Source organism: Lingula anatina, chromosome 7, assembly GCF_051362555.1.
Source record: "Lingula anatina isolate TDL-2025a chromosome 7, LinAna3.0, whole genome shotgun sequence".
NCBI classification, from domain to species: Eukaryota; Metazoa; Brachiopoda; class Lingulata; order Lingulida; family Lingulidae; genus Lingula; species Lingula anatina.
In genome coordinates, this window is record NC_141773.1 from 24,058,486 (window position 1) to 24,079,871 (window position 21,386).

The 21,386-nt window shown below is 39.1% G+C and overlaps 1 protein-coding gene across 10 annotated transcripts; it reads left to right on the forward strand.

The window, feature by feature from the left end:
• The first annotated feature begins 541 nt into the window (after positions 1 to 541).
• On the forward strand, positions 542 to 20,328 carry LOC106162304 (1-phosphatidylinositol 4,5-bisphosphate phosphodiesterase delta-4). 10 transcript variants are annotated; one of them, XM_087016756.1, is made up of 23 exons: positions 542 to 775; positions 7,391 to 7,489; positions 8,936 to 8,950; positions 9,920 to 9,985; positions 11,398 to 11,544; positions 11,891 to 11,967; positions 12,221 to 12,372; positions 12,785 to 12,914; positions 13,092 to 13,210; positions 13,451 to 13,517; positions 13,677 to 13,767; positions 14,183 to 14,300; positions 14,562 to 14,647; positions 14,950 to 15,070; positions 15,329 to 15,414; positions 15,712 to 15,797; positions 16,203 to 16,223; positions 17,640 to 17,844; positions 18,074 to 18,253; positions 18,448 to 18,558; positions 18,794 to 19,003; positions 19,319 to 19,468; positions 19,791 to 20,328. In XM_087016756.1, the coding sequence occupies exons 2-23, from the start codon at positions 7,474 to 7,476 to the stop codon at positions 19,877 to 19,879; spliced, it is 2,343 nt and encodes a 780-aa protein (XP_086872882.1). In that variant the 5' UTR covers positions 542 to 775; positions 7,391 to 7,473; the 3' UTR covers positions 19,880 to 20,328. The 10 variants fall into 10 exon arrangements, with proteins under 10 accessions (XP_086872882.1, XP_086872887.1, XP_086872884.1 ...); XM_087016757.1 differs by lacking the exon at positions 542 to 775 and adding an exon at positions 3,419 to 3,435; XM_087016761.1 differs by lacking the exon at positions 9,920 to 9,985.
• The last annotated feature ends 1,058 nt before the right edge of the window (positions 20,329 to 21,386 follow it).

Consider the following 21,386-nt stretch of genomic DNA (forward strand, 5'->3'; position numbering starts at 1 on the left):
AAGGCTTTGTCGTGTCTTGGCATTGTCCCTGTATATTAACCTGTGTTAATGCTTTGGTGATGAAGGCCTGTTTCTATAATAATTATATTATTTTTAGAAATACATTAACATCTAGCTATAATTCAATAAGTAAAAAAATTAATTAATTAATTAAAAAACATTCCGAACACATCGTTTAAAGTCTATTAAAATTATTTGTCAAAATTTTAGAGCCATTTCTTTCTTTATATACGGCATTACGGCATCTATAGTGTAACATGCATTATAGGTGAATAGAGATGGTTGCTTGTGTGTGTGTGTGTGTGTGTGTGTGTGTGCGTGTGTGTGTAAAAGGAGACAAAAAAATATGGCAAATCTAAGTCTTACAGTGTATTATTATTATCATTATTATCTGTTTTACTTGCCACCCAAAATAAAAGAACCCTGTGATATGTTAGGAGTTTTCCCCGAGGACGGGATCTGTGAGGAGAGCCACTGTTGGGTCACCACCAAGCATGACGTTAGTTAGATTTCCACCTGACCGAGTGGCTTGGCTTTGGTGACCTAGATTTCAGCGGGCGGCAGCATCAGTCCCCGAGCTCTGCGAGAGAGAGCATTGATCGGCTTTACGATCAAAACATAGGGGAACACTTCTGCTAAGTTAGTATCCGCTCTCACCTGTCTCATCTTCTACCATATCTCAAGGAACGCCGCTGCACAATTACTTAACTTTGACAGTAGACAAGCTTGGTAGCGTGGGACGCTGTGACTCCAGCAACTTAAACGATCGTATCAGGTAAACCAGTTTTTCCTCTTTCGTGCATTCAGTTTTATCGGTCTTGCGGTCTTTTAGCTGCAGTGCATACACTCCCCTGACATAACAGTGATTAATAGACGCACTGCTTGAGCTGAAGTCAGAGACTGGTTTAGAGTTTGACTGCGGCACCTCACAGGTGGGTAACAGTACAACAACAACCTATACAGTTCTGTTTAACTGGACTGTGACCACGGCCAGGTACACGCCGGGTTATCCGACACTATATTATTGAAGTCATGAAAGCAATACCTTCTTCTGAGTTATATATACATTCAACCTGTTAATATGGTGTGAAAACTCCCGCTGTAGGATCTGAACACATTCGTAGTCTGTGTACCCGTCCACTAAGGCCTAAGTTACAGTGACAGTCCCTCGTCTCGTGCTGGCTAACCCCAGTCCCCTTAGCCTGGGGCTACATCACCTCCCCCCCCCCCCCCCCAACACACACACACACACACACACACACACCTTTAACAACAAACAGAAACACGTGTAACACTGCATGGATATAGTACTAGTGCTAAAAACATTCTTAGCCGCGTATTTACAGACATGTTTATATTTCTTAAAACAAATACACTAGAAATATTCGCTTTTGAATAATCGAAGGTACAGTTGGAACTACTTGTAAAGAAATTCACACAATCGATATTTGCACAGTGAACATTTTGTGTTGAGGGCAGTAGACCAGTTTTAACTGTAGTTTTCCTAATGTAAGCAGGACCTAAGTATACTCTGTTACTCGGTGAGCGGTGTAGTCCTTGCTGTCTGGGCTTATTATTTACACCGAGTAGTAGTAAAAGATCCCATGGACAAAATCACAAATTAAATGCAAAATATCTCGTTGGACAGTAGGGCAATTGTCATGAATATAGAGACATATCTGTGGCTTTCTAGTGAAAAATCAGAAACCCTGGTAGAGGGTAATGTAGCTAACGTGTGCTGGCGCTGTGGAGATCTGTAAAACTCCCTATCCAGGTATTAGGTGACATTGCTTGTCACTGAAGCACGGGAGGTGGCATATGATGACAGGGGTCTTAAGTCGTCTGTCTCTGTCTCACCTCTCTCTCTCTCTCTCTCTCTCCCTCTCTCTCCCCCCCTCTCTCTATCTCCACTTCACCTCTCTCTCTCCGTCTCCTCCACTCCTATCTCTCTGAAATATAAATTCTTCACCTATGGACTGAAGTATACCACTAAACATTCCGATTAAACACAGTTCTACAAATATCAGGTGTAATGATTGAACAGAGATTTGGTATATAATCAGGTTTAAAGGCATTAAAACATTAACAACCTCTCGGTGAGAAGTCACTAGGCAGTAATAACGGACCCTTGCCGTGCTTACCTGGTTCTAAGTAATTCAGGCAATTAACCACAAATGGTAACTAATGCTAACTTTAATATGTTTTTCGTTGCTGTGCTTCAGTTGTTTTGAGGTAAAAAATAAGCAGAAAACATCAATAACATTGTTTGTGTAACTTTATTTTATCAATATTAGGCGTATACGGTGGTCGCATAATGCAGATATTCCCATTATTCGTCCAAGCGCATATTAAGGAAATTGGCTGTACTTGCTATGTCAAAATTAGTTTATTAAAAAAATGACTTTTAATTTCCATACGAGCAATTTCTCTCTAGTGGTCGTCCGTTTATGTAGAAATAGTTGTTCATTTCCGTAACTTTTAATCATCATGAAAGCCTTCAAGTCGGGTTAGCCCCCCCCTCCCCCCGCTTCCCCGTCTTTTGGTACTCGTGTACCGCGCCCCGTGTCCCCTTCCACAGACGCTCAGCAGTGTAGACTGTCTTAAAGTTCTTTACGGCAGTCGGCGAACAGTTTGACGTACTGACATTGGGTGGGAGTGCGATAACGAAGAATCGGGCGTCTCTGTAGCTTTTATGTACACTTTTGTGTGTATTGTTCTAGATCTAGCTGTTTACTTTGGTAAAGGTAGCACATTGTGTATAATTTCAGCAGGTGATACGTATATTTTACACCAGTGTCTAGAACCACGTGCACCTTCCACTCAAAACTGACATTCCTGATACCGTGCCTTTCTTGTATTATGATATGTATAAGGACCGGGAACCGGTGTTTGACCTTGAGACCTAGAGGTTTGGTCTAATTTTAATTTAGGATCAGTCCGTAGTGGTTTACGTAAACAAAGTAGCTATTGCTCCAAAGTAAGGTGTCAAATATTTTATTTTTGCGGCAGCGCATTTATTTATTAAAGTGTAATATTACTGATTTACCTTGGTTAAGGTTGAGGAAGTATTGTTCAAAACGTCCCTAGGCATTTGATGTGTGTCTACTTGGGTTGCAAAACCACGCCGTAGTATCGAAACAGGGGTGGATCATTTTCAGTCTTTCTTTTTTAATTTAAATACAAGCAGTGCTGAGCTGGCCTGTTTACCTGTGACTGAATCATGCTCATTCGCGCACATCGTCTCCCTGTATAACGCGCTGTGAATACCGGGCCTGGATGTCTGCAGATCATTTGTGTTGCGGTCAGCTAATTGACATTCAGTGCCACACCTGTTATGATGTTGATATCCAGAGAACTTGACACCTCGCGGTCACCAACTGGACAGTTATTGCATGATGGGGACGGTCCAGAGGTGACAAAACAATATAAGCCACGGTAAGCCTTGAGTGATCAGAGTACAGACTTCACAGTGCCCCACATAACATTGTATTAGTTGAACTTGTAGCAGCTACGTAACTTGTGTGTTGGAGTGCTGTGAGTGGTAGTGGAGTGGGGGAGGTGTAAACATGGTCACTGCCAGCCCACCTCGCCCTAGGTTTTGAACCACTTAGGTCAGACTAACCCTAACCAAACCCTAACCATTGTAACTATATGGAGGACGGACTTTCTTTCACACGGACCTTCCGTTTCGTTACACCGGCACTGTTGACTACCTTCTACCAGGCCCACCAGGTTGTTGTTTATCGCTAGATATTTACAGATATTTTTCTAGATGGTTCTTTGCACTTCTTATCACTCTACTGGTCACTGGTAGAGAGTGCTTGTTGAAAAGGGTGAGATGCAGAGGCGGATTTAGGGCGTCTTCTGGGTCTTCCAGAAGACGGTCAGATTTTCAAGTTTACATTGGCGGGTATCTAATTTTTTCTGTCGCAAGACGGTCAAAAATGAAGAACGGATCAACAAAGATAATTTGGAAGACTGTCAGGAAATATCTCTGGATCCGCCCCTGAGATGGGGTGATCAAGACGAGGAAGTGAAAGACGCTCAGTCTGGGCTTAGTTGGCAACTGGCTAGTTGTCTACACCTATGACTTTGTCAACACTTATTTATTTATTGCGCCCGGTAATCTACCATATGACACTTGCTATTACGTCTGATATAGCTTTTCCATGGTTGACACTATGTAGGTCTAAAGGTTCAAACGAAGGTAAATAACAATGGAGGTTAGCACGGTGTACAAGTACAAGTAATAATACAAATGAGAGAGGTGTGTCCGCACTTGTAAAGTTTATACACAGTGCTATGAGAAAACGGAAGCTATCTAAATTGAGATAACACCTGTAACTTTATTATTACTATGTACATGTATTTAAACTTAAGTATATTATAATTAGTAGTGTAGAGAGCCTATAAATGTACACTCATTTCATGTGCTCAATAAATTATTATTAATTATTAATACATGTAGTTTGGCATTCATCAGATCGGTGTGGGATCACAGCAGGTAGAGGCACCTAGCAGTTCTTAGTGAAACGTTATATATTCCCCACACTGCACAGGGCAGAGAACATATCATTTACTGGCTCAGGTAATCTGACGCTGATGATTCCTCTTCCTAGTCCAATAGACAGAAATAGCATACTTAATCAAGCTGTACGCGTCAACACGTTTGCTAGTCTCACTCGGAGATCTCCTGACGCACGATAACACCCTGCCAATACTCGTGTCCCGTTCTGTCTGCCACACTAACGGAATAGTGGATTGAATGATTAACAATATTTAGATTATTTGAATGAAAATTAACAAAGTGGTTAGTCCCGGTGGGGTACGTGGGTGGGTGTCTAATACCTAAGCTAATGAGGCTACTAATTTCCTCGCTATAAAATAAGGTTGCTTATGTTTTTTTGTGGCATCCTCAACAAATTTCTTCCAATAAAATATAGCTTCTTTGCCGCTCAAAATAAAGAAAACACTTCATACACTAATGAATATGCGATTTTAAACCATTTTAGGCCTTAGACTGAAGTCGATTTAATGGTTTATTTCATGTTTATCTTCCGTAAAAAAAGTATCCTTTTAAACAGCGTTTATCAAATTTATTATTCATAAATATCGTTACTCTCCACAATACATTGAGGAAACTTGGAGGTAAAACCCCTGGTTTCCTTTTTTGACTGCGCATTGGTAAAGTGGAGGCAATTTATTATTCATAAAGGTCATTGCTCTCCACAATAAATTGAGGTAAAACCCCTGGTTTCCTTTCTTGACGGTGTAGTGCTAAAGTGGAGGCAATTTGTGTCGAATTTCACACGTGTATCAAAGGTATTTATAATGGAATGTAAATAAACAGGGTTCATTAGTGACATCTTTCGTCCTCTTGATTGGAGTGATATATTGGACAGCATCTACCAGGTGCCTGTCAATACTTTTTAATTTTAATTCTAATGTAAGGACCGTATACACCAATACCATAGCTTTGATACACGATGATATATTCAGTGGAATTCTCTCGACAATTTCTGTTATCCGGGGTGTCTTTTTTATTGAAAAGTAGTTCTGTTACATGTCATACTTAGGTTTTCTAAGAAACTGAGAGATTAAATTTTATCATCGTTAAGCCGAAAGAAAATCACCCGTGGACCCACACAACAGGCAAATATGCACATAGGCAAACTTTGACGACCCGTTCAATATATTATCTTGGATAAGCTAGCTAACATGTTGACCAACACTCCCAGATGTAATCACTGGGCGGACATCATCTTTACCCTGAAGACAATGTATACAGGGTGAAGGCACACATACTGTAACTGGACATATACAGCATAAATCGATGTAATAATGCACTGGTCACGCGCTTTTTTGTACGTGCATGGATGCTCGCTCGCGTGTTTGTGTGTGTGTGAATCTGAGCAAGGAGTTTTAACATAGAGTTCCTTGATCTGAGAGAGATACTATTGTTATTCTTCATTCTGTGGGATAATAATTGACTTCTATGAATTAATATACAGTTCATATTGGGAATATGCGACTTCAGAATGATTTATTAAGAGGGCCTTGTCATAAGAACTGAGGACAATCACCGTCATATGTACTGGTTAATATTGCTGCAGTGACCAGCACACACATACCACTATGAAATAACACCATTAGACCATCGTGGAGGTATGTTAATAACTAAATACTTGGCTTATGACATAGGTAATTATATCCTAATGCGTGGAATGAGCGTCTTAATCCCGGCAATCGTCACCTGTATTTAGAGGTCTCGCGTCAGCATTCAACATTCTCTAGGGTTGGGCACTGCGCACTGTAAGTTCTCAAATGTGAAAATACAGTTTCACTGGATCTCAGTTTTAATGATTGAAAAGTTTTAATTTATGATAGATTCACACATGTGATTTACCTGTTGACAGTTTCGTCTGTTCACTATGACAGGCTTGGTCACAACTCAGTTCTTCCTTCAGTAAGTTGTGTGAAGAAACCCACGAGGTCAGACATTTTCGTTTTTCTGGGTTTTTGGTTTGTCTCGTTGCTTTGAGGTATAAAGTTTTCTGTTTTCTCTGTTATGTTGTTATAAAACACAGGAAGGGTCTACTTCTGGCGTAATGCCATCAGCACAGTTTTTCCCCCGATAATTAAAACCTTGTGAACACTTCTGTATATCCTGCAACGTTCACATTCAGTGTGTGCTGTGATAAGAGCGTGGCAGAACTTAGTATGCCGCAGTTTACTGTCCAGACAACAGCGGACCGGAACAGACCCATTGTTGTTCTGTAAAACTGGACATAGAGCAGAAACCGGTTATTAAGTGTCACGGCCATATATCTGTGTTATCTTTCATCTTGTCAACGTGTTCCCTGTGGATGACAAAACGACCGTCTTGTGACACAGAGTGTGGAGACGTTCGTGTGTGTGTGTGTGTGTGCGCGTCTGCTTACTTAGTCCATGCTCTGAACGTGACCGTGTTCCAGACGTATGCTTGCGTGCGCGCACCTGTATGTATATGTGTGGGCCTGAATATTTGTATACATTCATTTGCCCAAGTCAAATCTTTCAGATATCTTAACTATTGACATACTGACACACCACCCTTCCCCTTCCCGTGTGTGGCCCTGGGCCTCGTAACTCGAAAGCATCGCGCATTGCGACCGAGCGCAAGTGTCTTGATTCCATAACTCGCCCATACTCGTCCCATATAATACATTGTAACCTCTATATCGCTATTCGCAATGCACGATGCTTTCGAGCTACGGGGCCGTGTTCTACACACTACATACACTGCGGGCTGATGTTTACTAGTACGTGTAGGGAGTACCAGCCAAGTTATGTGACCTAGATGTAATCACTGGGGAACTGTACTCATGTTTTGGTATTTTTGTTATTCCAGATGCGAGGTGTTTGACTGGTGAGAAGAGCTAAGAGATACGCAAACAGTACCTGGTGAGCTATTTCTGCCGGACACCTGCCGAAATGGACGCTAAAAAAGGTCAGTGTTTGTATTTTAAATGTTTTAGTGTTCCGTTCTAATGAGGTCCGGCACGATGAGACGGTGAACCTTTGACCACGTGGGATGGGGAATATTGAGAACTGTAGAAGCTATAAACAGAGAGAGAGAGAGAGAGAGAGAGAGAGAGAGTACGAGTGGATGGGTGTGCAAGACACGAGTACAAACGAAAGCCTGTCGGTTCTCCTATTTTCACAGGTCAACAACTTGCTGGCTAACATGACAGGGTTACGTGACAGGTTTTTGTATTTCGAGCACATATAATTTACTTACAAACACTTGTCATTAACAATAATGTACAATATCACATCTGTTACGGGACAAGGTGTGCTACTATTACACCTGAAGTGACGTGTAGTTTTAAACCACGTACGTGGTGTATTTTAATCTACATAGTATACTGGTGTATAGGGGAAGATAATGTACAAAATGTGTACGACTAAATGCCCATGATGCGATGTGAATAGTAAATTAACACGAAGACACACATTTGGCCCGCATGCCGCGTAAAGAGACAAACTTTGGAGCAAAACATGCACCGTTTATTTGTTGAAAAGAGATTTTAAATTAGAGAACACACCACAAAAAAGGCAGCAGAATCTAAATCTGGCTGTAATTTGGTAGACGAACTGCAGGAATACGCTAACTCATTTCTGTCGACCTACATTTCAAATACATGATATCCGCTCTAAAAACTCTCCATATGGAAGTCAGTTATTGCAGGAAGACAGTAATCTGAATAAGGTTCCAGGCATGATGTGGTATGTCATAAGTTGTCAACATTTTTTTTTACTGATCGTAGATCTCAACTGCTGCATTTGAAGACTATCTGTATCCGATCGCTCAGTAGTTTCTTGTTTTCTGTTCTCAGACACTTTTATACTTCGCCCCATTAATTTTTTCTGCTGCTGCAATGTACATGTTAGGGTTAAAGAACTGGGGAATCCTTAATGCTCAATGTAATGGCACCGCGCAGGTTATCGTAGAGATTTCCACTGTCAACTTATCACTGATGGCACTATTAGGAGTGTGTACTTAGAACAATAGACATAAAACCAGAGTGCATTTTATGCAGATTACAGGATATGATGAGCACTTAGACAGGTGATTGTAATGTTTACAGTGTGTGCATGATTCAACGAAGTATATGAGTAATAAAATAGGTAAGATAGATTGAGCTCCAGTTCCGTTATAGTCCATTAGAGACCAAGTCTACCCGTAAACCTCTGAAGATCCCAGTAGGGAATGGAAAGAGAAATAAAACCTGCCCAATTAGATCGAATAGATAACTTCACCATTTCTGAAAGTCATTTTGTTAAACATTGGTTGAAACAGTAACAACATTTATGTGGAAGATATTTCGTCGTGGCATTCTCTTAATTGTATAATTATACTAATTTTTTTCGATTTCTTTGTCTTGATATACAGATATCCGTGGATCCGGTATGTAGACCGCTAGACATGCACTAAAACACTTCACACATATACTGCTCATACAATATGACAAATACGTCTCAAATACTGGCGTGTCACGTGATTTATCTTTTATTTGAAGCATGCAATTTATGCTTGTATAACATTTATATAATTATATCTCAGTTTAGTATTGTATAATCTATTTATTTGGTTGCATTCTTGGCCTGCTGATATTCATTTTATGATAACTTGATATAAGTCTTGATATCAATAAGTATTAAATTCTGATTTTGGACAGTTGTTTTTTTTTTTTTTAAATAATTTTTGTCCCATTTCTCTGCCGTCATAACTTTTTTTATCTCTGCAGTTCTGTTGGGTAATATCTAGAATCAAATACTTTTATGAAGCATGTTGTGTTGGACTAGACTTTTTTTTTTTTTGGGGGGGGGGGGGTGGGGGTGGGGGGGGCGGAGGGCGTTAAGTTTAACGTTCTGTAAGATTTCCCTGCTTGGCATCAGTTTGACAATAGCGCTCTTGGTTTTGTTCATATCTCCTTTTTAATCAGCATATTATTATTTCTTTTTTGATGAACAATCCAGTGGCAGAAAACGGGGAGAGGGTCTAAAACAGCTGTTTGCTATGAGAATGCCTTTTTAAAAATCACAGAAATTTTGTTGTCTTTTAATCATACGCATTTAACATGATAAATTCTTAAATAATTTCAACCATATACTTTTATGAAAAATGGATATGGTAATTTTTTATGCAAATAGTGGTCCTTATACCTCACCCGGCATAAGCGTTTATATCTTGCTAGCAAATGAGATCAAACACTTTAATACGTTTTATTTCAGACTTTTGTGTTTTAACTTGAAGTATTGTGAAATTTCGTACTTAAAATTGGTAAATGCAGTTATGATGACAGACTGTGCTTTCCATGTATATAGAAGGATTAGAATGATTTTATCTCAGTTGATTTTATCTTCCCAACGCCAGGACATAAGAAAAATGGAGTATTGCTGCTTGCCGTAAAACCACGTGATACAGATGACGTCACACCTCGTATGTTCAAACTACACGTGATTGAGCATTGCTTCAAGCACACTCGCTCTACACGTGTGGAATCACAGATGGTTTTTAAATCTTTTCTTCGTTTCTTTGCACTTGTGTGATTTCTTGTCTAAAGTACACTCTTTTATCCTTTTTATATTGGATCCTGCTGTTCTAACGTGTTGTATATTTTGTTGCAGTTTGTGCAGCAACGAGCTGAAACTCCTGGATATGAAAGCAATATGTGAAACGCCATATGCACTTTGTATAAGGGCTATTTCTCATAATAATGTACCGTGGAAAACACAGTAAACCGACACCATGGGACCCATTTGTACAGTTTTATGTCATTTTATCCTCATATTTTCCCCTACAGTGGATAATGGCCCACATTTTATGTCCTTGTTCATACAGTGGTAAAATGTTTGCTACTTAAAGTAATAAAAGCAATTGATATATTGAAAATAAAACATGCCACTACTTGGAAAACCACCGGGAACAGTAACTTTCCAGTTTTCTGAAACCCCACCTATATTACTTGCATCCCTATTAAATTATAACATTGCCTTAAATGAAAATTTTGTTTGAATATCTGACGTTTCGGCATAACTTATATTGTAGTACAATTTGACTCATTACAAAATTCATCTACTTTAAGAATAATAAGGAAATTGTCCTCATGCGATATAGGCGACCTCTTTTCTGTACGTCTATTTTTCTCCTTACTAGCGTGGGCCATTTGTGCTGAAAAGAATACTTCCACTCAGTACACGTGTATGTTACGGACACGTATCTTTACTGACACTACTAACAGTACTACCAGCATTGGGTGGTATGGTGTAATATTTAGTTTATTATTATTTAGTTAAGTATGTTTAGATATGTATTGTACTAATATGTGATGTATTCCCCCTCTCTCCCAGAGGTACTGCAACCAGTAAAAAGGTAGATTAGGAACTTTAGTAGGAACAACCTATGATATGTATTTGTTCAAAAAAACTTTAACCGTTACATTCATTTGTTGATTTTAGTGCCTTGTGGTTTCGGTCTGATGTGATATTTATATTTGGTTTTGTAGACTCACGTGTTACACCTAATTTGTTCTCTTTTTAGAACGTTCTCTTTTTAGTGATTGCCGTAGTTCAGATACAGATATTATTTTCTTGTTAGTTTGATAAGGTTTTATTAAAAATAATTTCATTTGTTATCATATGAATTCGAATTCTCGAAGCTTTCCCACATTTGGTGATGGTACTCTGCAATAAAAGTGCATTTTGTTCATGCACGGGGAAAAACCGACCACTGATTTCAGCCTAAAGACTACAGCCTACATACACGCTCTAATTTCTCATTTATTATTATTATTATTATTATTATTATTATTATTTCCTGGCGGCAGCTCAGTTTGTGTCTGTATACTTCAGGTGACATTAAGACCCTGCAGAATGGGACGCCACTCCTGAAAATTCGACATAAGAAGACGTACCGCCGCTTCTTCTATGTGGCCAGAGACATGAAACACATTTGCTACAGAGGGTCGCGAAAGTTTGGACATTCTACTGTACATATGTGTAAGTTCACTGTTGAGTTTGATTGTTTCCAGGGTAGTACTATATTATACTTATTATAGAATAACGCGAGAAGACTAGCGGTGTTACACGTATATCTCCTTCAGATTAATATTTTAATTTCACCCACCGCAATGAAACCTTTTAAGCCACCGATGTCTTATAACATGGTTGAATTCCTATTGTAAAAGTGCATGTAGCGTGAGACTTGCATTATTATCGTGATAACTGTTCTGTTTATATATTTTGCTATATTTTAAGTGACAGAGAACTTCAGTTATAGTAAGCATTTGCCCCTTTATATAAGTCTGTCGTTATGTCAGTCAGCAATGGTCTGTTGTTGTTCCAGGTAAACTAAACGACATTGACGACATTAGGGAAGGCAAGTTGACAGATGCACTGCAGAAACTGAAACCCAAACCAAGGGTAATTACTGACTTTTGATACAACAAGTGAAGTAACAACAGAATATATTTGTGATTGATAGAATAAAATGAATTTATGAAAACTCCGACAGAGATGTGATCTAATATAAATTACATTCTGCGACGTTTTATACATTTCTTATACATTTCATTTGTTTGCAGTTTGAAATATTTGTTCTTCATTTGCTGTTTACTTTCTCAGTATAGATATTCAAATGTTTAACTTGCCAATCTTATCACCCTTTTCCATACAGGACGAGTTTTGTTTCTCGTTAATTCGCGGGAAGAAGTCATACGATTTTATTGCAAGAAATAGCGATGAACGAAACGCTTGGGTCACAGGCCTTCGCAAACTTCTTAAACAGAAGATGCCAATACACAAAGACTATGAGAATATACGGAAGGCGTATCCTTTAACTTCATCAGTCTGTCAGATCTAAACGTCAACAAAACCGATATATGTATGGGCCTGTCTGTTTTGATTACAACATCATTTATTTGATTAATTTATCGTGTAATCTGTTGATTTAATTGTACTGATAACGATGGATGCCACTGCAGGCTTGTGAAATTTAAACAGTGCACGGTATCTTAGAGGATCAATGGTATAGGCCTAATATTGATTATGCACAAAAGGCTGTAGAATGAACAGTGACAAAGTACTTGTATTTTATGGCGTATTTCTTCCACGCCGCACGTTTGAAAACATCACACTTTGCATCTTTAATGATTTTCTTTTGTGAATTTGTGCATGAAAGAGTACTTGATTAATAAACACATCAGAATTTAACAGGTTACATTTCCTCAGTGTATGACAGCTGGATTGCCCGGTGCTTTCGCAAGGCGGATCGGAGCAAAGATGGCCGCCTGACCAGGAAAGAGGTCGTTGACTTGATGGACGCAATGAACGCTGGGATAGATAAAGTGACAATTTCTGAAATGTTTGATGTAAGTCGTACATAAATCATTTTTAGTTTCGCGACACATTGGAGGGTATGACAAATTTGTTAGAAATTCAACCATATTTAAACAAATTTATTGTTAGTAACGTCAGTGACGTTTGTGTATGCTCTTCAAGTTGTAAAGGAACCGAATTAAAATGTCTTCTTCTCATATTGATTACAGAAAGCCAATTTCCGTGACGACAAAGACGAACACGGCAGAGATGTTCTGGATCTGGAGGAATTCGTTAAGTTCTACGAACTCCTCACGTACAGGGAAGAGCTGGAAGAGTTATTCAAAAGGTTTGCAAGACTTTAATTTGCTTTGTAGAAAGAATTCTCGTCTATAATTTGAATTGAATTAAATTTGCTTTTCAGGAAAAGGTAGACTATTCATACAAGTTTCGATGAAGATGTTTATAATATCATTTCTCGCAGAACAGCGACAGCGTATGTGCTGAAATTCAATGTTTAATTAATAGAGACTCCACCGTGACATAGGCGTTTGTTTGTACACATTCCCTGTTTTATCTATGCTTATAGTTATACTGGCGGAGGTGAGAATATGAGCGCAGAGGTTCTCAAGACTTTCTTAGAAACAGAACAAAAGGTGAGTAGAACCAGAAAGATACCACTTTTTATCCCTCGGTATAAAGAATTGTGATTCTTTTATGTCAGTGAGTGGAGCAATATTCCCGTTTTTTTTTCAACACAATTATACAAGATATCTGAACATATTATTAGGGTGTGTGTGGTTTTGTATTTTCAGGTGGAAAAGAGCATAGAAGACTGCGAGAAACTGATAAAGGAGTTTGACCCGTGTCAGGAAGACAGCGACCAGACCCTCATGACAGTGGAAGGTAAGTCAGAACAATCTGTCACGTGTCAAGAAGACAGCGACCAGACCCTCATGACAGTGGAAGGTAAGTCAGAACAACCTGTCACGTGTCAAGAAGACAGCGACCAGACCCTCATGACAGTGGAAGGTAAGTCAGAACAACCTGTCACGTGTCAAGAAGACAGCGACCAGACCCTCATGACAGTGGAAGGTAGAACAGGGCACAACCTGTCACGTGACTTTTCTTCATCAGCAGCTGTTAAGTTTATCAGAGATCAATTCTACGTTTCCTCTCACAGTAGATTTTGTGGAGTGTAAGATATTTCTAGAAATTGTTTAGCAAACGTTACAGTTAGAAATGTCTAAATAAATATAAAAGTATGTATAGAAAAATTATAATAATAAAACAAACACGTGAATCTACCCTTTTTTGGCAGGTTTCAAGAAGTTTCTTCTGTCCGAAAGTCAATGTTTGTTCAACGTTGCACACCGGTTGATTTATCAAGACATGACACTACCGCTACAGCATTACTTCATTAACAGTTCCCACAACACGTAAGTAGCTTACATGGCGGGGGATATTTCCCTATAAAATATCTGTCTATTCTTCATTAGGTAAAACAGTGTATTTAGGGCCACTTCTCCAACGCAATCTACATGAGTACACTTCCTCAACACCACCAAAATGCGGTTCACTGAAACATGTGCATGTAGATGAAATAAAATCATGACAGCTGTTTTATACTTTCGATTTCTATTTGAAATTGTCAAACTGGTGCTGAGTATCAGATTTACTGACGTTATGTTTCCTTGTAGATATCTTACTGAAGACCAGTTAAAAGGCCCCAGCAGCGTGGAGGGGTACATCCGGGCACTTCAGAAAGGCTGTCGTTGTGTGGAGCGTAAGTGGCCTTCACACAAGAATATTAGAACAACTAGGGAATATGTATATATTTCGATCAAGAATGTATCATTAGGAAATGTATTGTCTGCGGTATAACGGTACTTAAGTGGCTCCTTATGGTGGAGAATATTACCACCTCATAATGTTCTATGATTCGATCATTGTGGTGTATGTTTTACATGTTTTAACAGATTTTTAAAAAGCACATGTCTTTGAACTACACCAACCTACAACAAAAAGTGAGACAAAACTATTGCTTAAAATATCGGAGTAATGTAAATGCTTCAATCCCATTTCCAGTGGACTGTTGGGACGGACCAAATAATGAGCCTATTATCTACCACGGTCACACTCTCACGTCCAAAATCCTCTTCAAAGACGCCATCGTGGCTATTAAGAACTTTGCGTTCGTGGCATCAAAGTACGTATTTATAAACTTTATTATTGGGTATTGGAATGAAAGAATGTAAAGCCAAGAGAACTGTTTGTTAATTTCTGTGCCTCTCTTGTACGATTCCGTAATCTTTTTCATTAAAAGTAACCTGCCTTATCAAGAACATGTTGTATTGAATTATTCTCCCGCCATTGTTGGAAGTTTGTTGATAATTGTGTTATTTGCCCCAGATTTAGGTTGCTTTGCTATAAATTATGGTAAAACAAACTGTCCCCCCCATTCCAGATACCCAGTGATCCTGTCCCTGGAGAACCACTGCTCTGTACCTCAGCAGACGGTAATGGCAAAGCACATGAAGACTATCCTAGGAGGTAACTTGGGCTCATCGGGGGGAGGGGGGGTCTTTTTTGACCCCCTTGTATCGTTTTCTATTTATGATAATACTGGCACGCTACACCTTCTAAATACTTGGTTTAAGAAACGTGTGATCGTATTGACGTCTTCTTTTATGTTGGTTGGATATAAATGTCTCTACGAACTTCTGATGACCTTTTCATGAAAAAAAAAAAAACACTCCAACAGAAAAGAAAGATTATGGTCGTGGTTAGCATTACAAATGTGAATTAAATTATATGATGAAATTTTGCAGCCTATTGATGTGATTTCAGACACCCTATATTCACCTCCGGGGGGCATTGAGAGCTTGAAAGAGTTTCCTTCTCCGGAAGACCTCATAGAGAAAATTATAATCAAGGTATCCATAATTCTTATCATATAATTCTTATCATATACGCTAGTATGTGCCTTCTTTGCACTTTTTCACTGTTGACCACAATTTGTATGCAGTTAAGCGAGTCAAAGAGGCTGACATGTGCATTACTTTTGGCAAATGCCTATATTAATCTACTAACAAACTATTTTATATTTGCAATACCAGCTTAAATTTTTATTTGAAATAATTTTGCCTATTGTCGCTTTACTTCTTCCTAGAAGCCATGCAAACTGATCACTTTTGCAATGATTATATTTTTTCGCGTTTGGATTAAAACGCCATATTTTTCTTGTTCAGCCTAACCACGGTTTCAATGCATTAAGTTGTAGGTGTTTTAGTATGATAAATGTATTTAGCGTTATTTAACATATGTACACCACTTTGTAGGGAAAGAAACTGCCGCCTCAGGTAAGACAGGTCCACGTGTATGGGACCCAAGTGTGTCAGATTACTGGTCATGTTAACCATGCCATGCGTTCATTTTTTCCACCAGTTTACATTAGATGTGTTGACTTTACCGGTATCCATTACCGTTTTATTTAGAGTGTTTGGTATTTTACTTATTACCTGGTAGTGCTGAAATTAATTGTTTTAAATTTTAATCAAAGTTAGTGACACAAAAATTTGATAACCCAGGCTTGACCCTTTAATATTTGCCGGTACGTCATTCCCTGTTCATATTACCGCGCGCTACAACAGGCGGGCAGTGCTTGCCGCTAAGAGCGAAGCATGTCATTGGTTATCAGCGTGTAGGGCTTTACTGCAGGATCACGAGTATTTTACATAATAAATTAGTAGCTGTGGGAATGAAGGTGTGACTCTAACTAATTTGCATGCGTTTGGTTTTATAACTTTATAATTCGCCTAAATATTGAGTATAATGCGGAAATCGAGGTGAAAGTTTGCTTGGGATTTTTAAAATAAAAACATGCTTGAGCTTGAGTGTGTGTCATCATTCATTTTGGGTTGTACTCGCACTGGCAAAGAATGGTTTTCATAAGATTTAACGCACGAACGCATGGTTTGAGGTGATAAAGGTAAGCAGTGTTCCCAGTCACGTTGAACCGACATAACTTAGTATGCCCATCTTAGCTGGAGTTCTGATTACAATCAGTATCCCTGATTACAATCAGTATTCTGATTACAATCAGTATCCCACAGAAGGCCAAAGTATTGATACCTCAGCCAAGTGATGGTGTGTGGGATAGCAGAAGGACTAGATCCCATCGCCTCGATCTTATCGTTCACACAGACTTATGATGTGGGACGTTTTAAGAGAGATGGGTTCACCGTGACTGGAAACAGATTAAAGTTATTTGCTCGTAAGATGTGTGCGATTTGTATTGTGAGCGCGTGTTTTTAAAATACGTTAACTTCAGTAAATTGTGATGGATGTCTGTTGTAACAGGGAGTTAGGTAGGTGTGGAGACCAGCTAAACCCTAGATTTGGTATTTCGTCTAATAGGCCCTATCGGGCAAAGCATGGAGAGTAGAAGGGGTATATTACGGAGTGGGGTGAATGTGGTTGTATTGTGAAGTAACAGAAAAGTTTGCAGTTCATTCCCGCCTCATGTGCTGCCATTTGGGTGCAACAGTTGCATTTGGCTTACACAAACAGGACGGTTAGAGCATCCACAATGCAAATGAAAATCTTTTCAGTGTTAATGACAGCTTTGCTTTATGACCTTGCTGAGTACTCAGTCGTATCTGCAGTTGGTTTTCGAAAAAAGAATTCCGTACATCTTAGATCATGTGATGAAATCTTTCAGCCTTATCAGAAAAAAGAATTCATACTTAGCAAAAACGCGAATCTTTCTTCTCCAGGGAAAGAAACTGCCGGCAGACGTTGTGGACGAGGGTGACGTGTCAGACGAAGACGAGGCTGAAGAAATGGCGGAAGTCGACGAGAACGTGCAAACAGAGGTGCAGAAAAAGTCGACGGAAAAAGTGAAGCTGTCAAAGGAGCTCTCTGACCTAGTGATGCTGAAAGGAGTATCGATGAAGAGCTTTGAGCATTCCAGGAAAAATTGTAAGCAAAACACAATGACTATTGCGTATGAATGGTTAGTCTCACTCTGCAATGTTTCCCCTACCCTAAAAATTAATTCAGAAATGCTTTTACAAGAGGGAAATTATCACATATGAGTCTTTTAATATTTTTTCCATAAATTAATCCTCAAGTTTTGAATAAAAGAGATAAATATTAATACTACTAGTTATTCTGTTTAATCAAATCCCTTAATGCTTTTATTTTATAGATAAGTTCTACGAGATGTCTTCTATAGCAGAAGTGAAAGGGTTGGGCCTTGTAGACGACGACGCCCTGTCATTTACACGGCATTGCGCATTCCAATTAGTCAGAACGTACCCGAAGGGCGGGAGAATTGACTCTAGCAACTATAAGCCACACCCATTCTGGACTGTCGGGGCTCAGATAGGTCAGTAGCATCTGTCAGTTACTAAAAGCACGTCGTTTAGTTTTACGGAAAGAAGAAAGGTATTTGTCATCCGATTATGTTGTATAAATACCTTGTAGAAAGGGCGTTTTTACACTGAACACGTGCTGTGACCTTGACTGCCATCAGCTATGAGATAGAACTCATAAATGTTTTAATTCTTCTTTGCCTTCCAGTTGCGCTGAACTTCCAGACGACAGGTGCCTACCCCATGCGTCTCTACCTGGGCAAGTTCCAGGATAATGGTGGATGTGGGTACATTTTAAAGCCGACCTATATGCAGAAAGGTGAGAATGACTATGCACATCCTGGCTTTCATTCCCTGCCAGACAATAAAACAGAGAATGTATGTTTGTATTTTCATACAAAAATTAATAATTAGTGTGCTTTAAGACAAATGACATGGAAAATTACAGAAGGATTCGCAGTCGCCGCTTTAGGCAAATTGCATCCTCCTTCAAAGCGCTTTACAATCTCTCACTATTCTCGGAGTAAATATTTTAATTGCGTTTTGGTTTCCAGAAAACACAAACTTCGATCCCAACTCGAACGATCTCACAAAGTTCTGTGCCCCCCAGAAGTACGTTGTCACAATTCTCAGTGCACAGCAGCTGCCCAAGCCTCAGAGTGCCAGCGAGAAGAGTGAGATCATTGACCCCTACGTTAAGGTCTCCGTTAAGGGCATTCCCAGCGACTGTCAGGCGGAGACCACAAACTACGTCAGTAATAACGGTAAGGTGACGTGTGGACGAACGAAGTAGAGGATGTCATAGCTTCTCGCAGTTGACTTGTTTGGAACAACATCAGTATTAAATTTGAAAGCACTATTAGTCCAATTCATAAGATAACGAAATGGAAATAAAAACGCACAGATACGGTAAAAATATTTAAAGAAGTGGACAAGATTATTTTTTCAAAAAATAAAGGCAAACTGTAAGAATCCTGGAAATTGACCTAGTGTAATGACGTGTCATTTCGTTATACATACTATATAACGGCTTACACAGCTATTGCATTACTTTTAACAATTTCTGTTAACTCTTGCAGGTCTGAATCCAATCTGGAAACACAAGGCCGAATTCAAAATAAGATGCCCTGATCTGGCTGTGATCATGTTTACAATTCGTGATAAGGACAAACGATCTGGGGACGAATTCATTGGTTATAATGCCTTTCCAGTCACAAGTATGCAACCCGGTAAGTTTGGCTTAACATACACGAGCACGTTAACATTGTGTGGACGCTGTGTTAAAGCTGTTGCAGGTGTCTGCGTGGAATGAAAAGGTTTCGTGTTTGAATTTTCAAAAGGTCATATTCCAAACTGTACGTAAAATGTCTTAACTCGTTCATCATCCAAAATCCTTTCACCTCCATCTTAATCGTCGTTATTCCAAAATATATATTTTACCTTATTAACCTTATTAGTATTCATTTTGAAATCTGTCAGGCCGAAGTATGTATTTCGGAGCTACTTTTATTCAAATGCAAGATAAATACATTCTCTTTATCGTTATTCTAGGTTACCGACACGTTGAACTCCTCACAAAACACGGGGACCATATTCCTATGGCAAGTTTATTCGTGCACTTGGAAATCCTTGACGAATGAGCCTCACTTATATATTGTCACTCTGTCTACTGCTGCACAACATACGGGACACTGTTATAGAAGTGGAACACTGCTCTGGAAATAGTGACAACATCATTGTACATTTTCATTTATGCCACTTATTGATGGCCCATGTAGCCATATGTCAACATTGGATCACTGACGTTTTGATTTCATTTGATTTGATTTATTTCATATTTTAAATAAATCTTATGCAGAAAGTTTTATACATAAAAACATTATAAATGTATGGATTACATAGTAAAGTATAAAACTTATTTCCATTTCGCCGAAACACTTAGCTGTAAATGCTTATGCCATGATGACGCTTTGTTCTGAAAATTAAACTGGTTATTGAGTTTTCAGAGTCATCGTGCTGTAAAGATGTATTTTTCTCGATATTCTACGTATCATTTTCCATAAAATAAAGGATATTTATCAAATGTTAATTATAGTGAGCTTGATTTTTACTTCATGTTTGATTGGATACCGTTGTGAATGTAAGAGACATCGTAATACAGATCACGAAAACGGACCAAGGTGCCTATAGTTCCGCTGGGAGAATTAAAGTTACCTTAAGTTTACGTTTGCAATTTTATCTGTGCCGGGTCCAAAAATGACCAGGCATCTTATGTAACCCGCACTGGAAGGCATGTAGCGTGCAGTATACTAGAACTGTACTTCATTTTACTTTAAAATCCAGAAGCAACCATTCACGTCCCTATTGGTATGTCTACCAGTCCTCGAGGTTTTAGCGTCCCGGTCGACATACAGGTTTTTTGCCGGTCTCCGCTGCGCTAAAACCCACTCGACGTCTTCAACCAAAACCAGTGGAAAAGGAATGGTGGGCTAAGTTTCAATTGACGTGTGCGGCAACGAGAAACAAAAAGCTGCTTGTATAAAGTACCTTTAATTTCAAATCTAATACTAATCCTGGTCTTAAAGTTTTGGTCTGGTTGACGACGTGCGCTGCGTCTACCACTCGGCGATTTCAGCCGGTCTGTTGAAAATACAAGCGCCCTTTTCTGATCTTTTCTGGGCCTTGTTACTTATTCCTTTAATCCCCCCTCCCCTCCCCCCTCTCCCCCTCCCCCTCCCCCTCCCCATGCCCTGTACATGTAAACTTCATTTACCTCCTGTTTGTTAAGGCTCGGCGGCTCTCTCCGCTCATATATGGATTACTTTCCACCCCTTCTGAACCAATCTTTCTTGTCCAAGAAGGTAACATTTTACAATGAAAAAGTTTTTAAAAAGTTCATTTACCTTCCTATATACCGGAGCACCGCCCTACACTTGCTCAGCGCGGTTAACAATTAGTAGCGTTTTTTTTTTTTTTTTTTTGTTTTTTTTTTTTTTTTTTTTTTTGTGCTGATAGAGACAGGGTGTAAACGCTCTCACCTCTCTGGGGAGGATAAAGCCTTGCATGCAATATTAGCGAGACACTGAAAGCTAGCAAACGAACAATATCTGTCTCTGCTAAGCTACCAGGCTTCTCGTGTAAACTTTA

What these genes read in the sequence shown, in the direction of transcription:
- LOC106162304 (XM_087016756.1), top strand. An exon ending in GAAAGAAACTGCCGCCTCAG is followed by an intron (nt 16,224 to 17,639) that starts GTAAGACAGGTC and finishes TTTCTTCTCCAG; the next exon opens with GGAAAGAAACTGCCGGCAGA. An exon ending in AGTCACAAGTATGCAACCCG is followed by an intron (nt 19,469 to 19,790) that starts GTAAGTTTGGCT and finishes TCGTTATTCTAG; the next exon opens with GTTACCGACACGTTGAACTC.